Source organism: Paramisgurnus dabryanus, chromosome 6 (genome assembly GCF_030506205.2).
Source record: "Paramisgurnus dabryanus chromosome 6, PD_genome_1.1, whole genome shotgun sequence".
In the NCBI taxonomy this organism is placed as follows: domain Eukaryota; kingdom Metazoa; phylum Chordata; class Actinopteri; order Cypriniformes; family Cobitidae; genus Paramisgurnus; species Paramisgurnus dabryanus.
In genome coordinates, this window is record NC_133342.1 from 24,691,905 (window position 1) to 24,717,576 (window position 25,672).

Here is a 25,672-nt window from a genome sequence, read left to right on the forward strand (position 1 = left end):
CAACTGGAGGTAAATTGCTTTCCGGCATATGCAGTATGGGGGCGTACAAACCATCACACATCTCAAAACGAGTCTCGGGAAATTACCTTCCACAAGTAAGACTGAACAGTTGTTGTTATATATACACATACACTCACCTAAAGGATTATTAGGAACACCTGTTCAATTTCTCATTAACGCAATTATCTAATCAACCAATCACATGGCAGTTGCTTCAATGCATTTAGTGGTGTTTTCCTGGTCAAGACAATCTCCTGAACTTAAAACTGAATGTCAGAATGAGAAAGAAAGGTGATTTAAGCAATTTTGAGTGTGGCATGGTTGTTGGTGCCAGACAGGCTGGTCTAAGTATTTCATCAGCTCAGTTACTGGGATTTTCATGCACAACCATTTCTAGGGTTTACAAAGAATGGTGTGAAAAGGGAAAAACATACAGTATGCGGCAGTCATGTGGTCGAAAATTACTTGTTCATGCTAGAGGTCAGAGGAGAATGGGTCGACTGATTCAAGCTGATAGAAGAGCAACTTTGACTGAAATAACCACTCGTTACAATCGAGGTATGCAGCAAAGCATTTATGAAGCCACAACGCACACAACCTTGAGGCTGATGGGCTACAACAGCAGAAGACCCCACTGGGTACCACTCAAATCCACTACAAATAGGAAAATGAGGCTACAATTTGAACAAGCTCATCAAAATTGGACAGTTGAAGAATGGAAAAATGTTGCCTGGTCTTATGAGTCTCGATTTCTTTTGGGACATTTAGATGGTAGAGTCAGAATTTGGTGTAAAGAGAACGAGAACATGGATCCATCATGCCTTGTTACCACTGTGCAGGCTGGTGGTGGTGTAATGGTGTGGGGGATGTTTTCTTGGCACACTTTAGGCCCCTCAGTGCCAATTGGCTTACCTGAGCATTGTTTCTAAACATGTCCATCTCTTTATGACCACCATGTACCCATCCTCTAATGGCTACTTCCAGCAGGAAAATGCACCATGTCACAAAGCTTGAATCATTTCAAATAGGTTTCTTGAACATGACAATGAGTTCACTGTACTAAAATGGCCCCCACAGTCACCAGATCTCAACCCAATAGAGCATCTTTGGGATGTGGTGGAACGGGAGCTTCGTGCCCTGGATGTGCATCCCACAAATCTCCATCAACTGCAAGATGCTATCCTATCAATATGGGCCAACAGTTCTAAAGAATGCTCACAGCACCTTGTTGAATCAATGCCACGTAGAATTAAGGCAGTTCTGAAGGCGAAAGGGGGTCAAACACAGTATTAGTATGGTGTTCCTAATAATCCTTTAGGTGAGGGTATATAATTATAAGTATTAGATTTTCTGTCTTACTACAGTTTGTTGATTACCTAACTTTGAAGGTTTCCTAAAGAGAAACTTATCAGGAGGCATTGTGGGGTTGCTTAAAGTATAAGGGTTTTCTCTCAAATAAATCCTCAAATAATGTTGTTAATCGTTGTTTTACATATACACTATAGTAAAGTATATGTATGATATAATTTTAGTGCTATTAAAACGAACGCAGACTGTCACTCTTTGAAGCTACACATTGCACCTTTAAATGGCAACACAAAAAGTCATATTGATTAGAGGGGAAGGCAACATAGAAATGGCGCACTTAGCAGTCTGGACTGGGACAAAAAATCAGCCCTGGCATTTTGGTCCATACCAGCCCACTATATACAATCACAAACACCACACATTTTTGTGCAACCTTGAATATGAATATCAAGAATCCATAAAAGCACTTAAACCATATATGCAGGAAATAGTAAGAGCTGACACATTAAATACTTTAAATACATTACATTAAAAAAGTGGCATTTAATAAGACATAAAACTGTATAATCCACTAATCGACATCATGAATCCTAAAACAAGCAATGTCATACTATGTATGCCTGTGTGTTTGAGGGAGAACGAGAAGAGACATGATAAATGGCCAAACCTTCGTGAGTGTGTGCGTGCGTGCGTGCCAGAGAGAGAGAGAGAGAGAGAGAGAGAGAGAGAGAGAGAGAGAGAGAGAAAGAGAGAGAGAGAGAGAGAGAGAGAATTGTGATTGTCTTCCAGATAACGCAGATCAAATAACTTATTTTACAAACACATTTTTGTCATGTCCTAAAAATACACTATTCAACCTAGGGCTTATAGTGATAAAAACAAAGATACTGCCAGATGACTCACTGGTAATGTTGATGAATGGTGGTTAGGGGTGTGACGACGAGACACCACACAACACAGGACATGAATTGCTGAGACACTCCACGTTAAAACGCAACGTGCGTCAGACTTTAAAAGACAGCAGTATAATGCAAACACTGTAAAATGTTTTGCAGGTTTTAAACACATGACAATTGTCTTAGTCAGTGTGCACAATTTGTAAACCAGCCTTTCTGACTTATGGTGAGACGTTATAGCAGCTAACTTTTAGCTGCATGATCATAATTGTAAAATGCTCAACTGAAGTAGTCTTGCAGAGCCAAGTTTAATTATTTTATTTCGGTTTTATCACCATATTTTGCAAACAGGTAGTTTGTTGTCAGTGTTTTGTCAAGGGGATCTACACTAACGACATAGTCAAGTGTTTTTGAAAGCAGTTCTGCTTACCACAGGTCCACTCACCTCACCCTCATCTTTTAGAACATTCTGTGTCTGACTGACTGATAGATGCACGCTGACATTGCAGTGAGACCAAATGGGAGTTTTTAAAAGATGTGATTGGGTCAACCACCAAATGTCAAATAAAAGAACCAATGGGCTGCTGGTTAGATGTCCCATGGGCCGGTCTGTTCAGTATAAATCCTGTAAAGTTTTCACAGACTCAAGAGCCATTTTTTTAAAAGGAGTGGTCCGTGATGTAGCCTACGAAAGGGCCGGTCATATTAAAATAGTATAAGATGTAAAAAAAGGTACGTTGTCGTTTGCACAGCGGGAAAATGCCTTGTCTCCTAGATGGGTAGTCCGCCCGTACAGATATTTTTTTCTCTCTATCATCTGTGGATCCTTTAAACGCAGTCCCTAAATCTCACCGCTAGATGGGGATATTTCTTGAAAACAGCACTGCTGTGCATTGACCATACACTGATTCAAATATATGATGTTTAGCAGCAGTTACATTACATTAAAGCAATGTACAGCTCACTTAATATAACTAAGTTAAACAAAAATAAAATATATCCTAAGGTTGGAACAACCTCTTTCACACCTAGAAATAATAGTTTGCTAGCATTATCCACTCTAACCAATTTAGCAATGTTATATTGTTCTTTGTATGGTATTAATGTGAAAAATATTTTTATGTTTTTCTTTAATATTTATTATTCTTCTAAAAGCATTTTATAAAGCTCATTTTAAACATTGTAAAATTTGAAATAAAATTAATAAAAATAGGAAATGCACCCCTGTTTTATTATTTTAACTGAAAAATATAAGGGTGTAGAGATGTGAATATTCAGTAAAGCATTTAATGAAGTTTATTAGACGGTAACATTCTTTCAGGAGTCTGCCCAAAGTAGCCAAGAGGCACGCAACACTATCCTAACAGAGATCAACCACATTCCTGAACCCCAGGGTCAAAAGGTCAAATAAACACCAGCTTTGTACAATGAACATAACACATGCACTCTTTGACAAACACTCCTCCTTTCTTTTGTGTAATCTCTCTCTCTCTCTTTCTCTCTCTCCCTCACACATACAAATAATGTAATGTTGTACTCATGGCACCAAAACCTTCAAAATGACCAAACCCTAAATCTGAGTTCTTAAAAAAGATGAAAAAGAAAGGGGGTTTAGCCAATGTTTTTTTTCTATTCAGTGTTGCCTTTTGATTAATTATGTGAACTGCTGGCCAAGATCTAAATCTATAAACAAGAGACAGCCATGTCATGTATCAACAGCAAGATGTATAGCTAGCACGACTTTCTCATTGTTTTAAAAAATAAAAAAATATTAGACATCCCTCTTTATACAGGAAATAGCTATGAACCTATGACCTTATGAAGTTTGCATTGTTTAAAAATTATGAAATGTCACAAAAATACATTTTAATTCTTTGTTTTTTTTATGTTTCCTGACCTGTGACAATTTGCTACATAAATTGACATTTTATTCAATTTACTTTGATAAATTGTTGCTAAAGTTTCTCTCCTGTTCAGCGCAATTATCTTTGACATTAATCCTACAAACGTGAATGTATTGACCACATTTCTTTGGTTAAAATAATAAAGCCATACAGTCTTGAGCAATTAAATATCTCGTGCATGACTACAGACAAAATTTTCTTTCAGTTATAAGCATATTTTCAGTTTTGTAAAGCATGCCCTAAGGTCACTGATCTCTTTAGGAGCAAAACGCCACATTCTTTCCCCGCGTGCCCAGCAGAGCACCCCTCGCTGCACTTTGACTTCTTTGCCCAAATAAGGCAACTGATACCATGGCAACCGCGGGCTTCAATGGCTGTGTCAAATCCCCGCGCACCCCCTCACGTACACACACACACACACACACACACACACGCGCGTACACCCTCCCTCACAAGCACGCGGCGCGCGCACTCTACTGGACATTGACTCGCGCTGTCTCTTGTCCTCTTCGAGCTCGCGCGACTTTCGCACTTTTTTCAACCCAGGTAGGAATTTTCAAATATATTCAGATGAACTGTACGCTAGGTTACATCTCACTCCGTTAGCGATAAGCAAAAATATAATGTTAGCCGAAGTCGCGAGTGAGGTATTTGGCTAAAGCTATGGCTCCACCCCTCCCCCTGCTCGAGCCAGATCGCTGGAGGTTAGGCCGCATGTTTGTTACTGGCGCGCATGAAAAACATGAAATGGGTCATTCAGTTCGTGATCACGTTGAAACCGTAACGGGAGCTGTATCGTTATCGATTCGCTCGTTTTAATAAAAGCGCCAACGTTAACTGTTAGTAGACTTCAAAAGTATGTCCCCATTTCATAACAAACAGAGAAAGCACTTCCTTGAACAAATAGTATATATTGCATGCAGATGTTTTTATACTAACGCGTTTTGAACAGTGAAAGTTTGTTTTTTAGGCTTTAAGACTTACGTTAAAATAGTGTTTACTATAGTACGGTTAAAAAAAACCTCTATTTAGGAATTTTACTAAAGTTTACAATAGCGAATACTGTAGTAATACATTCAATTTGTTTCATAGGGTATTTTTATTTGTGTTTTTATATTTGCTCTTTATGTCTTGGTCTGGCTGGAAGTCAGGTGTTTTAAACAGTTTTGGGGGGACCCTATTATTAAAAATAAGTTATAGATAGTGATCAAATACAGTTAGGGATTAACTAACTATTAAGCTGTGACAAATGCTTGATGATAAGGTTTTAAAACTGATATATTTGTTTTGAGTGACTTTTCTTTTTTCACAGGTCACCAAAGCAACATTTAATGTCTAAATGAGACATTTTCAGAGGTACAACTAAAGAAGAAGCATCAAAATGTAAATATGGTCTGTCAAAAAAGACAAAACAGAATGCACCACCCACTGCCCCAAAACAAAAGTTGACTGACTTTGAAGAGTGCCTCGGACCCATGTCTGAGCATCCATGAATCAAAAGAGACCACAGACAATTACCAGATTGAAAAGCCTCCATTGCTTTTCCTTTTAGAACACGTAGCTGTCAAGAAACGGGGTCAGCCGAAATTGCTGTCTAGGCCAACAGCATATTGGGTGCGTTTTTCATCTCGGTTGTGCTGATAACAAAGCAATGGCCATGGTGAGAGGGGGCTGGGGAGATCCCAATGGTGATACTAATGGACTTGGAGAGAAGGGTTACCTGAGGGGAGATGAAGAAGATGGGTCACCGCAAGGAGGTGGCAGCGACATGGAGGCTGGGGACGAAGATAAAGGGTGCGTGGTGGACTGTGTGGTCTGTGGTGACAAATCCAGTGGAAAACACTATGGCGTGTTTACCTGCGAGGGCTGCAAAAGTTTCTTCAAGAGGAGTGTCCGACGAAACCTCAATTACACCTGCAGGTGATGAGATTTGCCACTTTGTTTATGTTACATAAATACGGGATGCACCGATACTACTTTTTCCATTACTGATCCGATTTCGGTACCAGAATTCTGACTATCGTCCGATCCGATAACTGCTGTATTTTTTGTGAACAATTTAAAATTGCACACACATACACACCCAAAATCGAGAATGTTTGACAGAGTGCTTACTGCTTCAAACCTATCATTTAAAATGATGAAGCTAAATATATTGTTCTTAATTGCACAAAACTGTCACAGTAATAAAGGCTTCAATGCAGAAGGTTATTGTTGGGAACTTGGGAATGATGCGCTTAAGCATACTGTCCTTAACGCTTATCCCGGGTGCGCATCCCGGGTGCAGAATAATACATTTTTAGCATCCTCTCAAGGGAATCATCGCTCCGCAAAGGAAAGTTCATAACCATTACAACACAAAGAGAATATATATTTTATGTGTATTGCATCCATCCAACAGTTTACTGAGTCTTTATAAAGTCAGATCTTTAAAATACAGTTCTTGTGTGTGTGAATGACGCGTTTCATCCAGTCTGCTTCTCCAGTGCTTTAACCCAGTAGCGAGTACCACGTCAGAGTTTCTAAGAACTTAATGTATTAAGACTTTGAATATACTGTAGTGCACAAAAAAAGTTTCTGGTGCTTTTTTAATATTTTGTACTTTTAACAGCTTGACAGTAACATTCACGGGTAATGCATAGTATCGGATTGGTCCCGTTAGTCCGATACTTGAACCAGCAAAAAATTCATAGGTGGGCCCTGATACCGATCCCAGGTACCAGATCGGTGCGTCCCATCTGAATTATAAATAAAGAATAAGTAAGTACTATACTGGAACCTAGGGCTGGGCTGTTTTTTTTACGTGGTCGATTCAAAATCGATTCTCAAAGAGCAGAATCGATTTTTTCTTTCATATTTATTTCCGCAAACATTGAACGTAAGATTAATGTTAATCTAATTAATAGTCTTCTTCACTAGATGTCACCCTCTTTTTTGTCTTGCACAATGTTATTAAGGAGCGAGAGGCGAGCATGTCATTCATTCTTTTAGTGCTTAAAATGGCGGTGTTAGGTGCTTCATTGATGTTGATGCCACCTTCACATAAAAAGTCAGAGGTATGGAAGCATTTTAGATTTTGCAAGCAAGACGATGATGATAGTGTTGTGGCTTTTAATTTCTTTTTATTACGAACTTGTAAACTGCTGTTCTTTTTTTATTAATATAGTATTTGTATTAAATCTATATTCATTGAGTTGATTCGAGAATCGAGTATAAAAACCACCCAGAGAACCGGAATCGAAAATTGAACCGAAAAATCGAATCGATTTGATAGCTTGTGAATCGAAATCGAATCAACCTGGCACATCTGAATCGACAGCCCTACTGGAACCCATATAAACAATGTTTTGTTTTTGAATGTGAAACTTTAAGCTTGTTTTGGTGTCTCTTTTAGATCAAACCGAGACTGCCAGATTGACCAACATCACCGCAACCAGTGTCAATACTGCCGTTTAAAGAAGTGTTTTAGAGTGGGAATGCGCAAAGAAGGTAAATGTTCATCCCGCATCCTTTAAATCAGCTGAAATGACTTTTAGTTTATTTCCGGCTGGAAACATTATCACATTGTCACATGTTGTCGAGAAAATGTACATATTACCCTTAATAATTTAAAGATGGGCGGAAATGTAATGGTCTTAAACAGGCCTGATTTTATATGTAAGGGATAATGTATAGGCAGCCGGTTGTTATTACAGAAATAAGCCCTAACAGTGTGATTAGTGCATCACACCAAAGGGGTTTATTTCGCGTTAACAACCGGCTGCCTGTACATTATTCCGCTTATATCCCAGCTATTTACCTCATAAGTAATGTTGAATGTTGAACATTAAATATTGATTGGAAATATTTTATTAGTTCATTTTTAATGAATGCAAACCTTACAGAAGGAAAACCAGTTTACTTTCGATTTGAAGATAAGACAAGATGTTCAAATGTCACGAATACACTATTGGTTTAATCATTTGTAAATATAATGTCATATGTTATTAATCTTTTGCCAATTTAAACTGTACCTGACCAAATGATTTGCAGAAACATTTTGTTATTAGTTTTGATCAGATGTTTTCTGGGAATACCTTCAAATGTCGTGACTGGCCAATCAGAATCAAGCATCCCTACGAGCCATTTAATAAAAACAAATAAAAAATGTCTTTACAGTTCCATGACAGTTTAGCACATTTTCTCCCAAATTGTCAATACTGTGATGTTGCAACAGTGACTACATCTACATGTACACCAATTATGCCATTATTTTCAATAATCAGAGTCATTTTTGTACATGACTGAAGCTAACCTCTTCACTCCTGTTTCCATGCAGTTTTTATTTTCTGATTATTCACTAATGATTGTGCTTATTCACACACAGCCCAATGCAGAGCACAAATGATGAACTGTTTTAATTGACTTGCCTTAAATGACAATCACATTCTTATGGATGCATTTAGTTATTCGGTGCCATGATGAAGACAGAAAAATTACAAAGGTGCCTGTAACGGTTTTATAAGCTGCTGTCGCGTTATTTGAGCCGTTACTGGCAGACTGTTGACAGCGTTTAGGGAAACGTCCTAATGTCAAGTTTAAAAGGAATTTGCGCCTTAGGTGCGTGACACAAACGCGAGCACTTCAGTAAGTGCGGTATAGATGCGGTTAAAGTGTTTACATTTAGTACAGCATACGATTTGCTGTGATTATGAGCTAAATGGTATTCTTTTTATCAAAGTATTGTGTTTACATGAGGTCAAGTATAATCGCAATATTGCCAAAATCCAATTATATGGGTGCATGTAAACGTGGCCAATGAATAATGATAGATTATCAAAAGAACTTGTATATATTGTAGTAGTGTTTGTTGTATTGCAATAATTATTAAAGTAAGTTTATTTCAGTAGGGTTTTACTTTTAAGATTATTTTTTTTTGTATGCAAAATATTCTGTATTTTACAAACTTGAAGTTCACCTAGCAGTCTAAACAGCGTGTGTCACCTGCTGTAGACTTTATGAGATTCAAGTTGATTTGTGATATTTGGTTCTTGCTCAATCTGTAGGATATAAGACCTAATCTATAGTAAAGAGTTTTATAGCAAAGGTTGTTTTTATTCTTTATTCTGAAAGTCATTGGATTATCATCACGAACATTTCCTCTTTATCCTGCGAAAGTATTTTTCATGCTTCTGTGTCCTTGTGGAATTAGATTTAGTTTCTAATCCTTAAGGCCAGTCATCTGACTCAACCAGATGTCCCATGCTGTGGGTTAGCGAAGGACAGTTGGCACATCTAACAGATGTTTCACCTACATCATAAATGTGCTTCCCTCTTCCCTCTCTCCCTTTAGCAGTTCAGCGTGGACGCATCCCACCTTCGCATTCCAGTCTTAGCCCATCCACGACTCCAGTTGGCGGTAACGCCGGAAGCGGTGTGACTGAGTTCTACAATGGGCAGCAGGTCTCTGAACTCATCTCCCAGCTCCTGCGGGCAGAGCCCTACCCCAACAGCCGCTATACCCATCAATACAACCAGCAGATGCAGAGTGGCAGCGGCGGATCCTCCATGGGCATCGACAGCATCTGCGAGCTGGCCGCCAGACTTCTTTTCAGCATCATCGAATGGGCCAGAAACATTCCTTATTTCCCCGAGCTGCCTGTGTCGGAGCAGGTGGCCCTGCTGAGGCTCAGCTGGAGCGAACTGTTTATTCTAAACGCGGCCCAGTCTGCCCTGCCGCTGCACATGGCCCCGCTGCTCGCCGCCGCCGGCTTTCACTCCTCTCCTATGTCAGCCGAGAGGGTGGTGTCCTTCATGGACCAGGTGCGTGTCTTCCAGGACCAAGTGGAGAAGCTGACCCGTCTGCAGGTGGATTCAGCCGAGTACAGCTGTCTCAAGGCCATAGCTCTCTTTTCACCAGGTGGGTCAGCTGAAGTACTAAAGGATTAAACTTTGGAGAATACTAGTAATACTAGCAGCACCATCTACTGGATAAGATGAGCAAGAGACTGCATTGTGAAAAACTTAAAACATTAAAAATCAGGGTTGCAAACTTGCCCCTCCTTGTCAAAATTAACAGTTTTGTATTCAATATAGGTCATTATTGTGATTTGATATCTAGATACAATTAGTATTAAATGGGGGAATGTTGTATGCCAGGTCAGTCTTTGGACAGGGTCACGATGAATGAAATGATTCAAATCATGTCCAGCTGTTGTGGTAACGATGTCAAATCACTAACCTGTTTAGCGGATAATGCTTTACAATCTAAAGTCACTTAATTTGCTGCTGAAGTTTGTGCAATATTCACCGACGTACTCAACTCATGAATCAGTGTTAAATATTATTGAATAGATATATTTCTGTCATAAGTCTACAAAATCGTCACTAAGCAACAAGTAAAGGTGTGCTGGTTTCTTTGCCTTGAAAGGAATGGCACAGACCCAAGAAATATAATGTTGTAGGACAGGGAAAAAACCCAAGTCATGGTAACAATTCATGGAGTGACAGCCACATTCATCACACATATTACGTCAAACTGCTTCGTAACGGTTTGCACAGCTGATCTCCCTTCACAACAACTGTGCTACAGTATAATGTGATATTTTACATGCAAGCATTCATAGATGCCATCATGCAATGCCAATTTTTTTGTGTAACACATGTTTCTGAGTGTTGCATTTGGTTTTTAGTACAAGTTTGCGCATAAAATCATGCTTTTGTTGTACAGCGCTACCTCCATTTTGAAAATATTATTTTGTTGATAAAGGTGAATTCTTGAGCTACAAGAACTTGTAAATAATACTGGTTGCTTTGGTCTCTCTGTACATTTGTTCTCAGATGCTTGTGGCCTGACAGACCCAGCTCACGTCGAAAGCCTGCAGGAAAAAGCTCAGGTGGCCCTGACAGAGTATGAGCGAATGCAGTACCCCGGACAACCCCAGCGCTTTGGACGGCTGCTACTACGACTGCCCGCTCTGAGAGCGGTGCCCGCCAACCTAATCTCTCAGCTTTTCTTCATGAGGCTTGTAGGAAAAACGCCCATCGAGACACTCATCCGTGACATGCAGCTCTCCGGCAGCTCCATCAGTTGGCCGTACGCTCCAGGACAATAATCGTCAGACGTGACTACAGAGGCGGTCAACCACCAGAGTACTTTAGCAAATCTCTTCATCATGCATTCACATCTAACATTGGCTGTGTATTCCAATGCAACAGGGGTCATACTATGGGAATCACTAGTATGTTGCAGATGGCTTGATTTATGTTCTGTGAACTGTTTTTATGATGCAAAGACTTGCCCCAAAACAAATATTTGAAACCGTTTGTAAGATGCCAGGTACGGTTTAATAGCGAGTTATTTAGTGGAAATTGAAATCTTGCAAAGACAAAAAGTGTGTTATTGGAAATTGCCAACTTTAGAAAAATTTTCTATCCATTGGGTTTAAACATGAAGGTTACTTTATTGTCATCAAAGTGACTTTGGACTGCCGCTGGAGGCTTGGGCCCTCGTGTACCAGACTGTAAAGACATTCTATCCGATCAAAAACACAGTCACAATTGGAGTTTAAGCATTTAACGGTCAATTTAAACTTTTGGCTATATTGCATTTCTTTAAAGAAAGATTGAAATTTGGAAAGAGACCTTTTATATCATTCATTTGGAACAGAGTGTATGTGTTTTATTTCAAGACACAAGTCTGCTGCATATGTACCTTTTCAGCATTGTTTATTATCCAACGCACATCGTACATTGGATGGCCAATGAAGTAGTCATGTATTTTCAGATTTGAAACCAGTGAACCTTTTCTATATGGACGTGGTGCTTATCCACACACAGATGACTGTATTTTAGAGTTGATCATGCATGGTTTGTATTCTTCTGTTTTTTTTAAAGATAAACTGATAAATGTGTATGTTGACCAAAAAAATACCTCGGTTAAAATGGATGATCCATCATTCGCGGCTGTGTTAATTTTAAAGCGTAACGCACCTGAGCTGCTCATTTCACACTAAAGAGGAATGATTGGATGTACGTGTCTGTTGTTTGTGTCGCGTGTGCCATTTTTGGCAAGAAAATGGCATTCCCTGTTTTGTCTTTTGTGGAGCAGTGGTCTGATGAGCACAGTTGACAGCATGTGGCATTGGCTCTTGTTGTGAGATGTAATTTTTTCTAGCCTTAGCGTACATGACTAATATTACCTCATATTTAGGCCTTGAAACATAGACGGTCTAATATACATAAAACAAAACATGCAATGTGTACAGTTTTCATTTTAATATCTTTGTCTTTTTAAATATTTGTGTATGACCGCTTGAATAAACAAAGGTATCATACATTGACTGTTGTACTTGAGCTGTCCTTTGTTCAGTCACTTTTACGAAGGAAAATACATTTTGTTGTTTCAGAGAATCTTTAATTATAAAGACGTTTATATTTCACAGGATTACAAACTATTTACAGTAACTGTACAAAACTCACTACTATAGTAAGATGAACTATCCCAATATAAGCACTAAAAATAATGTAACAAAAGCAGTTTTACACAAAGAAATCCTGATGATCAGCAACATTCTTTCTCCTTGGAGGGCCTTTGTCATATTTTCTGACTAATTGCTTAATGTGAAATAGTTCTTGCCTCAGTTTCTTACATTGAATCTTCTTAGTCTGGTATTCTGGAGACTAAAAAAATAAAATAAAGGTATTAGTGATCCGCAGAACGAAAAATGTACTCAATTCTAAGAACCAAAACTCTAATAAGATTTTATCTACCCGTTTCAGATCCTTAAGTCGATTATATTCCTCAGCCACAGCCTGTAACAGGAAATATGTACCGTAAGATCAAAATATATTGGTTGAAGTGAGACATTTGAATCGATCTATGCCAAGATCTTGCTGCCTACCTGAAACTTAGTGGATTCCTCATGAAGGGTGTCCAGCTCTCGACTGAGTTTATTCATTTGATCACTGATATCATCCAACGCTGCACAGAGATTCTTGTACACAGTGAGGGTTGTGTCAAATTGGTCCTTGTACTGTCTGCGCTGTTCATCTGTTGTTATCTCTGAATAAGAGCTACAGCAGACAAAAATCACTTAGTAATAACTCGTTAAGTAATAATTCACAAAATTACAGTTATGAGTAGCACAAAATACAGCACAGAGAAAAGTATTGAAGAACTGATAATAAAAACTCACTCCTCCAACTGGTGTGTGTCTAATTCAATAGCTGATGATTCTCCTCCAGTTGTGTAACCTGTCTCACAGTGAACATCCTGAACATCATAAGTGTCCGGCTTATGCCCTGAGGAGCTCAGGTCATCATATTCCTCTACAGGACTGGAGCTCATCCACTGATTCTGGTACAACGGTTCTGGGAAGGATTTGTTCGTGTTCTCAGAACATCTTATAAAGAAAAGGCAGTGAAAAGAATAGCAAGCACTTGTGTTAACCAGAAGTTCTTGTTCTGGAGATGGATGGTTAGTATGGAGTGTACTCACACATTGATTTTATACGTTCCCTCGCTGTAGACGCTCACTGTTCCTTCAGTGTACGAGGTGAAGCTGTTCTCTGCTTTCAGATTAGGGGTAGCCTTCTCCGATAAAACCACAGTGGGGGTGTATTGAGTGCTTCTCTGGAACAGATTATGCATAACCACAGAACAACGTGTTTAATCGATTCTGCTCAGACATTAAGACTGCCGCTGAATGACCCAATCAACAGGCAGTATTTAGAGAAGCAGCTCACTTTACTGATGAAAATGGAAGCATCTAACTGCCCTAAACTCATTTTTGTGTCTTGGATAATAGTTACTTGATCATTGTAGATTAAAGGGACACTCCACTTTTTTGAAAATAGGTTTATTTTCCAGCTCCCCTAGAGCGAAACATTTGATTTCTACTGTTTTGGAATCCTTTCAGCCGATCTCCGGATCTGGCGCTACCACTTTTAGCATAGCTTAGCACAATCCATTGAATCTGATTAGACCATTAGCATCTTGCTCAAAAATGACCAAAGAGTTTCGATATTTTTTCTATTTAAAACTTGACTCTTCTGTAGTTACATCGTGTAATAAGACCAACGGAAAATTTTAAGTTGTGATTTTCTAGGCAGATATGGCTAGGAACTATACTCTCATTCTGGCATAATAATAATCAAGGACTTTGCTGCCGTCCCACGGGTGGAGCAGGCGCAATGATATTACACAATGCTTTAAAATAGTCCCCTTGGTTACTTTCAATAGCAGGGAACTATTTTTGGGCACTGCGTAATATCATTGCACCTGCTGCAGTCATGGTACAGCAACAAAGTCCTTGATTATTATGCCAGAATGAGAGTATAGTTCCAAGCCATATCTGCCTAGAAAATGGCAACTTTTACTTTTCCGTTGGTCTTAGTACACAATGTAACTACAGAAGAGTCAAGTTTTAAATAGGAAAAATATCAAAACTCTTTGGTCATTTTGGTGCGCAATGCTAATGGTCTTATCAGATTCAATGGATTGTACAAAGCTATGCTAAAAGTGGTAGCGCCAGAACCGGAGATCGGCTGATTCCAAAAACGGTAAAATCTCATGTTTAACTCTAGGGTAGCTGGAAAATGAGCCTATTTTCAAAAAAGTGGAGTGTCCCTTTAAAAAAATGTTAAACACACACACGCACACATTCTGCAGAAAACCTAAATTTTTCCTTTTCAATAACTGTACCACTTGATAAAAAGGTAAAAGTATTGGTATTTCCCTTTAGTCATGTCTTATCTTACCTAGGGCAGTGGGCCAGGACTGTCACCGATGGCCCTTTAATAGGAAATACATGCACAACGACCTTGGATGTGAAAACCAGAGCGGAGAACAATTAGGAGTTCTTACCATTACAGATATCTCTGAACAATATGGTGTCTTAGGACCCTAAGAGACCACTTAAGATGCTTCGCATTAGACAATACACTAAGACATTGGATATCCTTCATAACACAATTATCCCATCCTCACACACATGCACGGTTTCCGAAATTATGCCGTTCTTTAGGAAACACTCGATGACAGCTACACACAGCCCGTGTATTGTTGTAACAATAACACGCCGCTGACAAATAACATTTCCAGGAAAGTCGAAACATTTTCCATAAACTTTGAAATGTCCCACTGTCGGGAGCGGTCTAAACTCAGAGTGAACCGAACAAGCTTTCCTGACCAGTAATTTATGGACTGCCACAAGGTTCTGTTCTAGGCCCTCTGTTGTTTCAATCTGCATACTGCATCATGGGATTAGTTTCCACTGCTACACTGACTGAGCACACAAATTTAAGACCGCAAAACACTGTGTTAGTACATCACACAAGCAATGCACTTGAATTCGTTTTTTGAACTATCTCTGAATGTGGTTGACATGCTTATAACGTTTTACATCATGACCCATCATTCACTTATGATCCGATCAACAAAAATTAATACATCTTAATACCAGGTGTAAATTAAAAACACATCTCTACAGCCAAGCTTTCGCATAATACGGCTCAACTGTTATACTCCAGCTGCATCACATTAAACATGATTATCTTTGCCTAAAATGTTATGAACAACATCTATGCTAATTATTCGTTACCTGTTTTTGTGTCTCTACAAGAAACTACGCCATGCTTCAGTTTATTCAACCTCTTTTCAAGATTACAGATATTCCAACATCTATAAAGATATGATGATAGCCCTACCCCTCAGGGACTTTAAATAACAGCTCTGGATCATCACAGAAACGGTCAAATATCATTATATCCTATATGATCACCGATCATTGCAATAATATACACAATTAATTTTGCTAACTGTAAACACAAAAATGTATTGGATCTATCAACTTTATTTTCTAACATGCATTTTCTGTAAAGCAGCTTTAAGACAACTGTACACTGTAAAAAGCCCTATACAAATAAATGTACATTTAATTGAGATTGAGTAATTAATCTTTGGAATATCAAATATAATTTTTTACCAAATCAATAAAACAATGTTGTTAAGAGTGCATGAAAATGATAATTTCTCTGTATAAAAATAATTAGTAACTTTGTATTTCTAATAATTACACCAGATGCTATTGCTATCATAATGTAATCAGAAGTGCATTTTAACAACTAAAATCAGTTTTACCCAAGCTGCCATCAGTTTTTTTTTTTTTTAAGAAATCCCAACAGGGAATGGCATGTATGAACTATCCTATAATTACAACCATTGTTTGCGACTGTTCAGCAGGCCTGAGTTGCTTACTGACCTTTATTCAGTGTCAATATAAAGTAGATTATAAATGATTAACCACAAAAACAGTGCATATCATAAGACTGATTTCATTGCATGTCACTTGTTGATGAGTAGCAATTCAATAATGTTGCCAGTTATTCTGATTCATATAGTACCGGTCTATTAAAACCTGTTCCTGTTCCGGTTGCCAAACAGTGGGAACCCCAAAGGTATTTTAGTCACTTGGGCATAATCACTAGTTAATGAATAATCTGCGTGAAACCAGAGTGGTTGTGTTGAAGGAAACAGCTTAGTCATAACACCTCTTCAAAACATATTGTCAGATATGTACTGTATAAAAGTTTCCTGTAGTGTCATATCTTTAATTTAATAATAATGTACAATACATGAAACATAAAACATGCTTTGGTTGCATACCAGATTAGGAGTTAATAATCTGTTTTAAGGCCTAAATGCTGTAAAAATGATATATCAATATATTTTATATGAAGATTATATTTATTTATGTTACTTTAACTTAACAAATTAAGGTAAACAATTTTAACTTGTTTTTCTAAGTTAACATCAACTTATCACAAGTCAAAATTTTAAAAAGTAGGTTGTATTGACTTGCATAATTGCATTTTTAAGTGCACTGTAAAAAGTAAAAATTGGATCAACTTAAAAAAAATACTTCAATTGGTAACTCCTAAAATCTGAGATGAAATTTTTTCAACTTAAATTTTCTCACTATTTCCACTACTACAGTGGTAACACCTATTAAATACATTTAAATATATATAAAATATACAGTACTATGCAAAAGTCAGGAAATGTGTATATAGTATTAAAAACTGTATAAAAATGTAAACTGATGTGTCAGGTTTTTAGGGTAAACTCCCCTTCCACTTGAGCAATAGCAAAAAACTGCAGGATCTCTTAAACCTAAATAAAATTAAATTCTTATTTTAAAGAAATTAGTCTTTTTATTTAATTCTGCTCAAAAACGCTCAAGATGTGTTTCATGCCAAGAGAGGTCACACTAAACACAGATGATACCTAAAGAAGACATTTAGTCCTGAAAATTAAAGTTGTTTGTACATATTTCCTGTATTTTCTGTTTGTATCTTAAAAAATAGATTGAAAAATAAATATGAATGGAGATTTAAACTTCTAAAACAACAAGCCTGGTGGTGGTGGCTTAAGACTTTTGCACACTACTGTATATAAACATTTTCAACTTAAAACTTTCACTTAAAGTGAGAGTGTATCAATAAACTCGTACATATAAACTCACCCAGTCTTGTGAATTCTGGCTCCTGACTGTTCCGAGGATAGGTGGCTCCTCCCAGTAGATATTAGTTTTACCATGACGCCATATTTTGCTTCGAGTCTTATAGGCAAAATAGGCAGCAATTACAAGAGCAATCATGACAAACAGCCCACAGACGAGTGCAACAGCCTAGTTTATGAAAAAACAATAACCGTTTAATGTTACAGTGATGACACAAGTATAAAACAGGTAGAGGTGCATTTCTTTACATACTGACCTCTTCAGGATCCATAAAGCAGTAATGATACAGATATCGATTAAATGAAGGGTATGCACCGGGGAAACCTGTGCCTGCTCCAGCACTGATACTGGGTGTCCCTAATGAAGTCTGACACATCATCAGGATGGGATTGTATAAAATGCTTTGTGAACTTTGCGCTGTGGGGTTGACCCCTATCACGAATATGATGTCTATAATACCCTGAAGAACAGCCAAAACCACATCCACCACCAAAACTGTCAGATAAAACGTTTTCCCACGCACGCACCATACCTTAGAGAAACTGACCACTAGGATGGCTAAAGACGCGATGAAATTAATGGCTGCCATTGAGATCATGGCTGATTTTGCGGAGTATGGTGTCATATAGGAGCTCTGATAGCCGTAGGCTCCTCCGTAGTACCCCGTCCCGATGCCAACGCCCGCCCCAAAGCCCCCAGTTCCACCAGGGTAAGCCCCAAGGCTGCCTTCGTAGCCATGCATATCCCAAACCAGAGTGGAAGCGACGCAGGCGAAAATAACGAAACAGAGCAATGCGGTCAATCCCTCCATAGTCTTCACGATGCCAGGTGGTGAGAACCATCTGTAGAAATGCTGAAGGCTTCCCTCCACATGAGGACCATCAGGCACTGAAGAGTACAAGCCATATTCGCTCCTTTGAGAGTAGAAACTTCTGGATGTGTACATGTTTGATGGGGCAACGTAGTGTGGGCTGTATTGAGGTGGGCTGTCATACTGCTGGGCGTCATACATGATTCAACCAAGAATCTGAAAGAGAAATTAGATTTAATCAGATCATAATGTGGTCTGGAAAGACTTGCATCTGCATTATGTATTAGACGGATGCTTTTATCCAAAGCAACTTACAGTGCATTCAATGTGTACACAATTTGGCATCTCCAATTCAAGAACCTGCGTGTCTTTGGGATTGTGCACAAAAAAGATGACATGAAGCCATTTACTGCTGTTCTGCTCTCAATTAACACCCAAATTTTCCTAAAGTATCAAGAAGTAAATGAAGTGACCCCAATATTTAGCCTACTGTTCCTGTTCAATCTCAGATTTGTCTCTGCTGTAAAATTAAGACAGAACACACTTAACCCAAAACATTTCAGTCTCCAGATCTAAGCATCATCCCCTTTATTAGTCTACTGCAATTCAGATGAGACGTCTGAATAATTCAGAGAAACATGAGCAGATGCAGTCAATGGGGATTTTCACTACACTCTCTTCCTCACATTACTGTTGCGTCCCCCATATGGAATATACAGTCATTATATGTAAATATCAGACAAGAGGAGATACTCAGCTAACAGCAATATTTTTATTACTCTCATGCTATTAGTTAATTATGCTGTGGGTCAGAGAGGGTGAGCTGCACACCTGTGGTTACTTAAAACGAACGAATAAATAATTCAAGAGCTGAAAATCAACGTGGCAGCTTAGCATGGACTCAGTGCATGTTTATAGGACATATTTTAGCTTTTTGTACAAGTGGTAGGAGAGAACATTTTGTTACATTTAACAAAATAAGCAGCTAATATTTAACATTCATAAAGGATCTAAGAGCTGCAAAAACATAAATTAAATTGTTATTATATAAAAGAAAAAAATACTGTATATCAAGTAAAGTGTTTTAAGGCTTTACATTTGTGACCCTGGACCACAAGGGTCAATTTTTAAAAATTTTACGGTGGGAAATGCATAAAATATCTTAATGGAACATGATCTTAATATCCTAATGATTTTTTGCATAAGAAAAATCTATAATTTTGACCCATACATACAATGTATTGTTGGCTATTGCTACTGTGACTCAGGGTCACATATTTGCACTGTTGTCATTCCACTGTAAAAGGTCTATCATTTTAGTAAATGATATAAAAACATATTACTTACCAAAAACTATTAAGGTCACAGGAATTGTCCTTGTTTAGTGTAGTCCAACTTTGCTTGATAGTTTTCCGTTAAGTAAGGTTAACCATCTGAGCTATTCCCTTGATGTGAATACCTGAGACAGCTGGTTCACAATAGTGACTTATGGAAGAGCAGGGCCTGAAACCGTAAACCGTATCCACCCGTTGCTACTGACACAGTTCTTAATAGCTTCTCAGCGAGTCGAAAGAACAAGAAGTTGGATTAATGATTGCCAGATTAACATCTGCAGTAGTTCCCAAGAGTCTGTATGCTGAACTGGCACCTGAACACATTTCATGCTTGTAATGTCTTACGTAAGACAAGGTGAGATTTTTTTACTTGTAATATGATACGAACATTGACATTTCCTGTTTACTTTTACAATTAACAATAATAAAAAAAGGAAAAGCATTTTATGTAATATTGTAGACAAAAAGTATATTGTTATAAAAATATATATGCAGTATATACATTTATGGGCTGGTTTAAGAACAACATTTATATTTTTTAGTAATGCGTAATTCGTACAAAAAAAATGTAAGCAAATAATCAAACAAAACATAATTACTGCAAGAGTAATAAATTAGATTTCTTAGTTTAGTAATTTCTATCATTTGTCATGAAATACTGGTCGTAAATACGGATCCTCATCTTGATGTGACTTAGTTTTGCTTTCAAATATTCACACCGTTCCTTTTTCTCCAGGAAGTATGGATCCTTGCACATAAGAATCAAATAAACAAACATTAATTGATTTCTCTCATACCACACATTAATTCACTAACATTTAAGATCAACAGTAACTTACATTCCTTTTTCCTTTATAAACTTTCAACAAATCTTTGATCCTCCTATGCTCCTATTCCAACATAAAACATCCATTAAAATGATGGGAAAACTGGAAAACACAGTTTTATTGAGTGATCTGATGAAAGGTCTTACCGCAGGGTTATTGAGGAGTTGGCTCATTGTGTTGTCTAACTCTTGAAACTTCATTAAAGTGGCTGTGATCTCCATGTGTAGTTCTTTGTATTCCTGGTATTGGTCATTAAAGACCGCTTTGTATTGCTCTCTGTCCTCTACTGAATGGATTTCAGGATACTTTCTGAAAAATAAATATAAAATAATTAATAGTGATCATTTAGCTTCTTAAGTCTAACACATAAAGTAAAAGCTGCTTTACTTAAAAACATACTTCAATAATATCTAAAAAACAAATTATGTTTTATAAATGTAAATTTCCTCACTTTAAGTGAAAAATTAAGTTATTTTTTAAATTACATAATTGCTAACTAAAATATTTTCAACTTAAATGTTTCACTTAAAGTTAAATTTTAATTTAAGTTGAAAAAAATACAAATGTTTAGGTGTTACCTATTGAAGTAATTTTTGAAGTTGATCCAACTTTTACTTTTTACAGTGTATATCAAACACAAATTCTTTTGTTTTTTATCTTGTTTTAGATTCTCCAATGGCAGTATTATCAAAACAACACCACATGACATCACACACAAATCTTTAAGTTGCCAACTTGTATATGTTTATTAAAAATATAGTCCCCTTAAAATATTTACATGTCTGTTTGACCTAAATATATGACTTATATTCAGTGTTGGGGAAAGTTAATTTTAAAAGTAATGCATTACAATACTCCCCAAAAAAGTAACTAATTGCGTGTCATGGAAAGTAATGCTTACGTTACACTGTAAAAAATTTGCTGTAATTATGCAGCTGGTTGCCAGTAACTTACTGTAGAAGATAAAGACTGAAAATGCTTCATGTTTAATTTAACTTTGAACAAACTGTTGTCAGTAAATAACATAAATGTAAAATCTACAGTAAGTTACTGGCAGCTAGTTGCCAGTAATACCCAGGAATACTGTAATTTCTACAGCAATTTTTTACAGTGTACTTTTAAGTTACTTTAAGTTACTTTTTCTTACTTGGCTGAGGCTTGATCTCTTTCAGGCCTTGCAGGTGTTTTTATGATCGCAAAAATGTCAAGCTCTGGCCTGCCATCTCCATTTTTGACTCAAACTGTTCCCGCTCAGGCGCACAGAGTGCGCAATTCTACATTAATATGTTCCGTTTAATTCAGTACATTATTTTATTTTTAAATTGAATTAATTAAACTGAAAAGTAACTCACATTACTTAAAAAAAGTGACTCAAATATTAATGTTTACATTTACAAAGTAATGCGTTACTTTACTCGTTACTTCAGAAAAGTAATATTATTACGTAATTCGCGTTACTTGTAATGCGTTACCCCCAACACAGCTTATATTTATTAGAACAGAAATACACCATGAAAAATACGAACATGATATAATCAGCGATGACTTTGGGTTTAGGGATGTGTCCTATTGGAATAGCTCCGGTTAAAATCTCTGGTACTTCGGCTCTCTTTGAGGTATGTGGCTCCTTGCTCTCCATCAGAAAGCTTTGGTCCATTTCATCTTTAAATAAAATTTTCTTGGATCTAGTCGAGGAACTGCCCATATTGGATGTGAATTCCAGAGTCTTGTGCTGCAACTCAAAAGATTATAGTAACAATTGTAAGCAATAGTAGTAGTAGTTGTAGTAGTAGTCATATAATGAAATGACATGGTTTAAGAAAAGTGCATTTTCCATTAAAAATATGAACAAGAAGGTTTACCTGGCAGTTTTCCTTGCTTGTCATAGCCTCTCTCTGTCGACGAGCAGCTTCGTGCCTCCACATTCTGAGACATACCATAAAGCTTATAAGGTACATGATCATGTTAATGAATATAAACGCAGTTCCAGCCATCTGACCGCCCTCTACGCGACAGAGGTTAGAAAGGATGGGGTTGATCCCGATGGTCATGAAGCAAAGTCCACCACGATTGAGATCGTTCACATAAACAATACCAGCTGTCATGTACAACAGAAAAATGACCAGATTCATTATGGCCTCTGTAAGAGGCCACCATTTGGAATCAAGCAAGATAGTTCGGTAATACATCGTCAGCCCTAAAACTAGAAGAATGATAGTCAATATCCATGCAAATCCAACTACTACCAACACCAAAGGTGTCATGGGTCTATTGTATCCTTGCATATTACCCACTGGGTTGTAAAGATTTGACCACTCACTGTCTCTCTGAACATAAGCACATACGCAAGCAAAAACCATCGCACCAAAAAGAAGTTCAAGGCCAGCGAGCAGTCTTAAAAGACCAGGCCAAGACTTTAGGTAAGAGTATTTTAACTTGTACACCTCTAGTTTCTCAGCATAATACTCGGCTGGGTGGATACTGGTCAGTTCAGATTCAGCAAGGGTGTTATACATTTGTCCTGTTGAATCAGGAGGGGAATTTGGCTTGATATCTCCAGGAACTGCATTCTGAGCATCCCAGTGTTTTCTGTATGGCAAAGGAGTAACAGGTGGACTACACCTTGTCCCGTTGGGTAGTATTTTAATCTCCCCTGAACAGGAGGAATGTGATTCAGAATCAGTCTTCTTCCATCTCGTAAAGAGACCAGCCCAAGGTTTCATTAAGACACTTTTCTTTGACTTCTCAGTTTCCTCCTTGGCTGAAAAACTATTTGGTATATAAGGAGAGTAGCTCAAGTCCTCAAAGCTATCATCAGATTGAATTTTACAAAGAGGTCCCTCGCCATGTGATCTGTTAACATCTTCACTTTGTAAAGATGAGACATCACCACAACTTCTCTGTGATCTACTCTGGTCCATCATAATGCTTTGGATGATAACACGACCGTCTGCTGTTCACTTCTTATAAGGTATCCTACAAAATTAAAAATAAACATAAAAAAAATACTTACACACTTGGTAGCTACTTTTAACCAAGAAAACTAGCAATTTAATAAGCTACAGATTTTTACTGTGAATTTTCCAATGAATCAAACCCACACACTTTGTCATGCTAGCACCATGTTTTCCAGTTTCTCTATTAAAGGGGACATTTCACAATACTTTTTTAAGATGTTAAATAAATCTTTGGTGTCCCCATAGTACATACGTGAAGATTTAACTCAAAATAACATATAGATAATTTATTATGGCATGTTACAATCGACACTTTGTAGGTGTGAAGAAAAATCTGCCGTTTTCTGTGTGTCCTCCCTACTGAAAAATCTAGCTAAGACCAGCATAAACTGGTGAGCTGGTTTTAGCTGGTCTCCCAGCTTGGTTTTAGCTGGTATTGCTGGTGTAGCAAGCTGGTCTAGCTGTGTTTTGGTCACCTTTTAACCTGGTCTAGCTGGACTTAGCTCGTCATGCTGGAAGACCAGCTGGCCCACCAGCTTGACCAGCTTTGCCAGGCTGGAAGGACCAGCTTAGACCAGCTAAAACCAACTACCAGCTTATGCTGGTCTTTGCTGGATTTTCAGTAGGGCTTTAAAGTGCTTAAAATGCAAATCAGTTGATCTCTGCACTAAATAGCAATGTCGTGGTTGGATAGTGCAGATTAAGGGGTGGTATTATCCCCTTCTGACATCACAAGGGGAGCCAGATTTCAATGAGTTATTTTTTCACCTGCTTGCAGAGAATGATTTACCAAACCTTAGTTACTAGGTTGATCTTTTTCACATTTTCTAGGTTGATAGAAGCACTGTGGACCCAATTTTAAACAGGGAAAAAGTCAGATTTTCATGATATGTCCCCTTTAAATATACCCTAAATGTTAATGTAAACGGTGAAGTCAAGTAAAGCTGAAATAGTGTCAAATGTTGTTTTTATTTACTTTTTAAAGTTCTCAAGTCCATCCATCAGGTAGCCTACTGCTAAACAGTAGCTATGCCGTTTCCGATTATCAGCTGAAAGGAAGTTGTACTTTGTTCTTCCAAACATTCACCCAGTAAAACGTTTCAAGAACGCTACCCCTGAAGCAGAAGTGAAATCACAACATTTAAGTCCTTACCTTATTAGCAGAGCAGGCTAGCTTGCGGTGAGTTTATGTGGCTGGGTCAAAATGGCTACAGAAACTAAATAAATGACGATAAAACCTGACTCGGTGTGTAATAAGCTGGCGCAGAGTTTAAACATTAAACCCGCAGAGTCTGCTGCCCCTGGTAATAACAACCAAAGACCTACAGCCATTCCCTGGTCTTCATAACAATCCTTATTCCTGAAACCTTCAATTGTAATTTTCCAAAACTATTGTGTTTACTTCAAAGAATATAAAAAACTTTAAAACGTAATGTTTAATTCCTTGTCGTGTGACTGCTGTGTTTTTTTGTGTTATTTGAGGATTGATCAGTAGAGGGCAGTAGCAGAGTTACGTTATAGGCCTATCTCACTTGTTTCGTCATGCATTGGTGTCAGCTATCTAAAATACACAGATTTCCTTAACAAATTTAAAATTCCAATCAGACCCAGGGAATATTGTAATGAATGCTGTACCTAGGAAAATACTATGTCTTCTTAAAAATGAAAGTGAAAACCCAAACTTTGTATATGTAACGAATACTGTTTGGAAAAATAATATTTTAAAATATAACATTTCAAATAATTCTATCAGGAACTTTAGAATTTTAGATTCAAGATTTTTTGTCATCAGTATTTGGAGATTTAAATTGGCGCAAGGCTTAGAGAACAGTTGATAATTTTTTGTAAATAACAAATAAAGCAAGTTTCATTTAAAATAATGCATAGAATTTATCCAGTAAAACATGTATTAGAGATGTTTAATTAAATATTGACTATTCATGTGAATAGTAATGAGAAAGAAACCGTTTTTCATTTATTTTTTTTCATTGCATTTATACAAAGATATTTTCGGTTTATGTCGAAAATTTTATAACAAGAAAACTTAATACAGCTGTTAAATTAGATGGATCGGACATAATGATTTATGTTAATGATTGTGGGATAGAAAATGACAAAATCAATTACTGATCTT

General features: G+C 37.5%; 2 protein-coding genes across 3 annotated transcripts; one reads left to right on the plus strand and one right to left on the minus strand.

The window, feature by feature from the left end:
* The first annotated feature begins 4,544 nt into the window (after positions 1-4,544).
* Positions 4,545-12,429, plus strand: nr2f6a (nuclear receptor subfamily 2, group F, member 6a). 2 transcript variants are annotated; one of them, XM_065276285.2, is made up of 5 exons: positions 4,545-4,654; positions 5,421-6,028; positions 7,503-7,597; positions 9,441-10,007; positions 10,928-12,429. In XM_065276285.2, exons 2-5 carry the CDS (start codon positions 5,760-5,762, stop codon positions 11,200-11,202), a joined length of 1,206 nt encoding a protein of 401 aa, XP_065132357.1. In that variant the 5' UTR covers positions 4,545-4,654; positions 5,421-5,759; the 3' UTR covers positions 11,203-12,429. The 2 variants fall into 2 exon arrangements, with proteins under 2 accessions (XP_065132357.1, XP_065132358.1); XM_065276286.2 differs by having other exon boundaries at positions 9,444-10,007.
* A 58-nt stretch (positions 12,430-12,487) lies between these two features.
* On the minus strand, positions 12,488-25,002 carry LOC135766819 (uncharacterized). Its single transcript, XM_073814987.1, is given in 13 exon segments — positions 12,488-12,769; positions 12,860-12,901; positions 12,991-13,162; positions 13,285-13,491; positions 13,587-13,720; positions 17,613-17,777; positions 17,866-18,613; positions 20,381-20,502; positions 20,594-20,644; positions 20,728-20,890; positions 22,108-22,319; positions 22,444-23,557; positions 24,692-25,002. Coding segments are annotated over 12 exon segments (3,219 nt in total). The 5' UTR covers positions 23,506-23,557; positions 24,692-25,002; the 3' UTR covers positions 12,488-12,628.
* Positions 25,003-25,672: the final 670 nt, after the last annotated feature.